At 45.2% G+C, this 6,170-nt stretch overlaps 1 protein-coding gene across 1 annotated transcript; it reads left to right on the forward strand.

Moving 5' to 3' along the window:
• The first annotated feature begins 102 nt into the window (after positions 1–102).
• Positions 103–2,031, forward strand: LOC106531875 (uncharacterized protein KIAA0754-like). The gene is made up of 2 exons (XM_014027817.1): positions 103–364; positions 1,000–2,031. Exon 2 carries the CDS (start codon positions 1,110–1,112, stop codon positions 1,893–1,895), a length of 786 nt encoding a protein of 261 aa, XP_013883271.1. The 5' UTR covers positions 103–364; positions 1,000–1,109; the 3' UTR covers positions 1,896–2,031.
• The last annotated feature ends 4,139 nt before the right edge of the window (positions 2,032–6,170 follow it).

Below are 6,170 nucleotides of genomic sequence, written 5' to 3' on the forward strand. Positions count from 1 at the left end.
AGTTGTGAGTGTGGTAGGGATATGGAAACAGTAGAACATGTAATAATTCATTGTGAAAAGTATGCATCAAGTAGAGAGAAGCTAAAAAGAGAAATTATGAAATATGATATRGAGACATTAAAATTAAATAAGATATTAAATAAACATAAAATAAATAAAGCAGTTATTAATTTTTTGAAGGAAACAGGACTATTTATGAGAATTTAGATCAAAGGGAGATACTSTGGTCCACACTCCAGCATAGTAGATGGCGATAATACATCTTAACGTTAGATGTCACCCGCCAATAAAAACAGAAGAAGAAGAAGAAGACCATTGCTTGGTTCCTGTCCTGCCCTGGCTCCCCTGTGTTTTCCGCTTACTTGTAAGTTTCAGTTTTTTTTTTGCCACCACGTTGGCCTTTACTTATAAAGTTTGGTTTAATTTTGAGCCTGTCTGCATTTGGGTCTATCTTGCCACCAAGAGCTTAACAGAATGGTCGGACCAACTATGGATCCAGCAGACAGTCCTGTTCTTGGGTTGKCCCCAGAGGAAGCTCTTTTGGTCCAGGGGAGGACCYGTGCTCTTATCGAGGCGGGCGGCCCCTCTGTGGACTTGTGGGCCAGGTGGGTGGCAATGGARGACTTTGTCTGCCTGTTGAGGCCCCACAGAATGAACAATTGACCATCAATAATCTGAACTATGGCTGCGCTGGCTTTGGGACTGGATTCTTTGGGCCCCMCTAAACTCACTTACTACTCTGGCTAATAATCTTGCTCWATGCAGAGGTTTTTCATAAACACCATAGTGTGTCAGTGTTGATATAATATGATGTTTTTGCTTTTTTTCCTCATTTTTCCTTGTGTGGTTTTTAGTTTTTCTGTTTGTCTAAAGGTAGCGCATCTGTGTTTGCTGCATGACCTGTTTTAACTCACCCCTCCCCCCTTCCCTGAATGTACAGCACCTTGTGAATTTATTTCTGTGAAAGACGCTATATAAATAAAATTTTACTTTACTCAGCTCTCCCTCCTGATTTCTAGCCCCGGGACGTCTTTTCAGAAGCCCTGACATGCAACAGACTCCTCCGTGCTGCCCTTCTTACCCCATCTGCTGGACCGTCCGTTGAGCCGATGGGTGCCCACTCCGCCGAGCCTTCGCTGCAGGGTAAAGGGGACTYGACTGCAGTCTCCCCGAGCTCTTCAGGTTGCCGCCGCCACCGGAGGAGAACGGCAGCTTTTTCGGGGCCAGTTCCGGTGGTCTCTCTACCTTTCTCCGCCGAGCTGATGGGTTCCTGCGACCCAGAGACGGTCAACGCCTCCATCTCCTGTGTTCCTGAGAGGGTCGACGCCTCCATCTCCTGTGTTCCTGAGGGGGTTGACGCCTCCATCTCGAAGCCTCTGCTCCCTGTGTGGGTTCCCTTGGGGAGAGGGAGATGGTGGTCACTATGTTCACTGCAGCCTTGGTGGAGGTCCTTACATACTTCAACTGAGCCCCCCTCTGCTACTGCTGGGCCTCCTGAGCCCTCATCACCTGCTGCAGCCCGTGAGGTGGTCCACAACCCTGCTGCAGCCCRTGAGGTRGTCCACGACCCTGCTGCAGCTCAGACCTCTACACTGCCTGCTGCAGCCTGGCCTCCAGAGCCCTCTTTGCCTGCTGCAACCTGGCCTCCATCGCTGTCTGCTACAGCCCCATCATTTTCTGGTCCTGCTCCAAAATCCAAGTCTTCTGTGTCCATGCTGGCCTCCAGTTTAAAGTCTCCAAAAGTGGCCCCTCTAGAGTCTCCAGGTCTCCATCCTCGTCGTGGCCAGGCTCCAGGTTGTCCACCAGAGCTCCGCCTCCAACACGGTCGGATCCATGGTTGCCCTCCAGAGCTCCGCCTTCGCTACGGCCGAGTCCACGGTCGCCCTCGCAATTAAATATACGCCTGAGGAACACATAATATTACACCTCTTAAAGTACAGAAGTAAATGTATCATTTTTATGCTTTGAATGCAACAAAATAAAAGTTAAAGTTACGATTAATAAAATATTTGGTAAAATTACAAATTCTCAAAAAAATGGCATAAGTAGTCTAACAAAGTAAATACTAATTACTGTACACCTCTGCCAAGGATACACTGAACAAATGTTAAAAAAAATGTGACTTTTTTTTGCTGTTGTGTGAAACCTGCGTCCCTCTGAGTAATACTATGATGTAGCAACTGATACTGAAAGTAATCTTGTTCACTTTTTTTAAACTTCAATAAAACATTGTTACACAAGACACAGTTTAGTATTCACCAGAAGAGACAGAGTTTAGGAGGATTTAAGATTAAGATGTCTGAGCTGGGAACAGACGACATGAACTCATCACCCTGAGTCAGAACTCACACACTGATGTTCTCTGATGACCTCATTTTTACCAGGTGTGTCAGGATCAGTTGAGTCTACATGATGTTTCTCTTTACAAACCTGATCTCTGTCGTGTTGTTAAACTCAGTCCTGTAACATTTTAACTTTGAGCATAAATTGATTATTCTTTGTTGCTCAGGTTTAYAAAACTGCTTTATTAGGGCCAAAGAGAAAAGTTTATTTGAAAATTGAAGAGGTAAATAATGATGGAAACGATGCGTGTGATCCAGATGAGGAATAGTAGTGGCTCGATGGTGACTTCTCTGTTCAGCCTCACAACTTGCACTGAGCAACCTCTGGAGGAGGTTTGTTTCATTTAGAAACAAGAGGAAATAGCAGGATGGGTGAGGCTCATTCTGCTCTAGACTCTCAGGATTCAGTTATACATCAAAATGTCCACATACAGATGTATTTCAGTCCAGGGAGCTAGCACTGAAATAGAAATACTTTGGACTGGCCAGCCACAGAGCAGTCTGTGCTAAAAATGATAAAACTTTGTGTCGCCATCTTGCTAAGTAGTTAGCTTTACATTAACATTAGTTACTGCCAGAACGACAGCAGACATCACATATTAGATTAAATAAACTAAACTAACATTTTGTTTTCTGTTGATCTATGCAAATTGCTTTTCCTGTGAAAATGTAGTGTGACTACTAATTGCTGGATAAACTTTGCTCAAAACTGAAAAGGTTTAATCAATAAATTTTTAATGTGAGTTTGATTTGAACTGTCTAGCTGTGGATTATTCACATTTCTATATGAATGGGTTTTCAATTTAGAGACAGTTAAATAAAGGCATGTTTGACCTTGACTTTTGACCCTGTGACCTTGAACTCAGTCAACGTCATTTTGGTTCATGAAGTGTCAAGCAATGTTTGACCCCGACTACACCCATTTTCAGTGGAAAAGAGGGGGCTTCCCTGCACATTCGAGTGGGAGGAAGAGCTATGACTTTTGTTTGTGCGTATACGCCAAAGTTGTCTGTGTTTAAAGGTTTCACTGGAGTCTCAGTTTTTTTTCTGTGTTTAAAGGAYAACTTACCCCAATTTTTTTTACCGAAAAGCTGTCTAGAATGTGTCTTCAATGTTATATAGTACTGTTTCTGTGCTAATTTTGATATTTTTGTGTGTATTGGTTGAAATCTGCAATATTTGGTTTAAAACCGTCTATTTGCTGCATACTAAGGGTTGCAGTTAAATTTACCCGTTGGTTTATAACTGTTGGTGTTTTCGTCACTTGTTCATGCTTTCGTCACGGCTGCCGTGTTCTGGCCTTTCTCTCAGACACACCCCTGCAGCAGTCATGGTCTGTCATTTTATGCCTTGGTTTTTCTAGTGTTACAGTGTCCCCCTGTGTTCTCTGCTCAACTGCTCCACCCATGCTCACATGTTTCCCCTTGTGTCTCCTCCAGGTGTTTCTTGTTTGTCCTCATTAGTTTGCCTTTATATTCTGTGTCCTGTGTTCAGTCTGCATCCAATCATTGTGCTGTGTCGTCCGGCCTGTTGGTTTCCATGTTTTTGAGTCTTCACCACGTCAAGTTTTCTAAGTTTTTTTGAGCTGCCTCGTCAGCGTTTTTGTGTTAATAAATCCTTTTTGGAAAACCTGAGCTCTGCCTGTGCCCTGGGTTGATCTACCATGTCTGAACCTGACAGATTGATCAGACCACATACCCAGCCTTCAGCAAGTCTTTTTCTGGTTTTGTGGATGATGATATCAACGTCCTGTTTCGCCACCTCTCTGCATTGCAGCTGTCCTTCTCATTTTGCTGGACCCCTCCAACGTCCCCCAAGTCACCACGGCTGGTTTTCCTCCTCTGGTCCCTGAGCAGTCCGTCACCCACCCTCCCCCCATTGCTGTTGTTCCAGTGCTGGCTGCTGCTCTTCCTGGGCTTTCACTACCCGAGCCGGCTGTTTTTGCTCCTGAGTCATCCGAGTCTTCTGAGTCATCTGGGTCTACTGAGTCTTCTAGTTCATCTGGGTTTCCTGAACTGGCAGTTCCAGTCCCAGTTCCTGAGTTGGTGGATCTGGTTCCAGTTCCTGAGTTGGCCATTCCTGAATCGGCGGTCCTTGAGGCTCGTGGGTCGGCTGTAGGTGCCTCCTTGACATCTTGGTCGGCTGCCATCGCCTCCACATTGCCTAGGTCGGCTGCCGTTGCCTCCTCATCGCCTGGGTCGGCTGCCGTCGCCTCCTCTTTGCCTGGGTCGGCTGCTGTTGCCTCCTCTTTGCCTGGGTCAGCTGCCATTGCCTGTTCATCCCCTGTGTCACCTGTGTTTGCCATCGTTGACCCTCTGGCTCCATCAATCTCTGCCGGTTCTTCATCACCTCCTGCCTCCTCCCTTGGTTCCATGTCTTCTCCCGCCTCGTGTCTTGGCTCCACGTCTGCTCTCACCTCCTCCTATGGCTCCATCCTTGTTCCTGCTGAGCCCTGTTTTGGATGGTTTCCTGGCCGTCCCCATGAACTTTCATGTTTTGTCTTCAAGCCTGTTTTGTCACGTGTCTCCCCTTGTCACATGTCTCCCCTTGTTGACAGCTGGAGCCATCGTTAAGAGGGAGGTACTGTCATGGCCTGTCATTTTATGCCTTGGTTTTTCTAAGTGTTTCAGTGTTCCACTGTGTTCTCTCCTCTGCTGCTCCACCCACACTCACCTGTTTCCCCTTGTGTTTGCTCCAGGTGTTCCTTGTTTGACCTCATTAGTTTGCCTTTATATTCTGTGTCCTGTGTTCAGTCTGCGCCCGATCATAGTGCTGTATCGTCCAGCTTGTTGGTTTCCATGTTTTTGTGTCTTTGCCACATTGAGTTTTGTAAGGTTTGTGATCTGCCTTGTCAGTGTTTTTGTGTTAACAAATTCTTCTTGGAAAGCCTGAGATGTGCCTGTGCCCTGGGTTGATCTACCATGTCTGAACCTGACAGTCAGGGGTTGGAACAGCTGGCACCGCATGAACGTCTGTTATGCTGTGTTCGCACTGAATGTGATATCAACGTCAGGAGCACCAGGTTTACATACAAAGTCTATGGTGGACGCTGGAGTTGGAAAATCGGAACTTTTGCAGCTCGAAGTGGCGTGTCAACCAGTCAGATGTGTGAYGCTGTGTGATGTAAGGTTAACAGAACAGAAGCCTGAGAAGTTGTCAAATAACAATGGAGGATGAACTGATAGTTGCTGTCTGTGCGTACCCGATCATTTATGATCAATCAAGCTTCCACTACCGGGACAGGAATAGAAAGAACCTTGCTTGGAGGAAAATTAGCGAGGAAGTCGGTAACTTGGGTAAATTATCAAAATTTTTACCACAGCAAATATTTTCCTGCATTGAGCTAGCAAATACGTCCAGCGCAGCTAGTTTCAAGCTGAAGAATCAATGTTTTCATTGAGAGGAAGTGTGCAGGAGAAGGTGGAAGAGTCTGAGAGACATGTATGTGAGGGAAAGTAGAAAGGAGAAGGAATGAAAGAAGAGTGCAGTGGTTCAAGGCTGCAATGTTAAACAAACAATGTTGCGTTCTACARTTCTCCGTAATCTACCGGGAACCAGCCGAGGATCGACCGGTCGATCGTGATCGACTGGTTGGGCACCCCTGTCTTAAATCAATCTTTCAGAAGTCTTAAAAATGTTAACACATTGTAAATAGGATGACTGTAATTCATCTCAAATATTAAAATAATTGGTAACATTTATTTTTTAAAATATTCACATGCAGACATTCCCCTTTGACATCACTTCCTGTTACTTCACATGCAAATATCTCAACAACCGTTCATCTGAGCAATGTGAAATTAGTTTTGTAATATGTTAATAATGTTG

The sequence above is a fragment of the Austrofundulus limnaeus genome, unplaced genomic scaffold, assembly GCF_001266775.1.
Source record: "Austrofundulus limnaeus strain Quisiro unplaced genomic scaffold, Austrofundulus_limnaeus-1.0 Scaffold687, whole genome shotgun sequence".
NCBI classification, from domain to species: domain Eukaryota; kingdom Metazoa; phylum Chordata; class Actinopteri; order Cyprinodontiformes; family Rivulidae; genus Austrofundulus; species Austrofundulus limnaeus.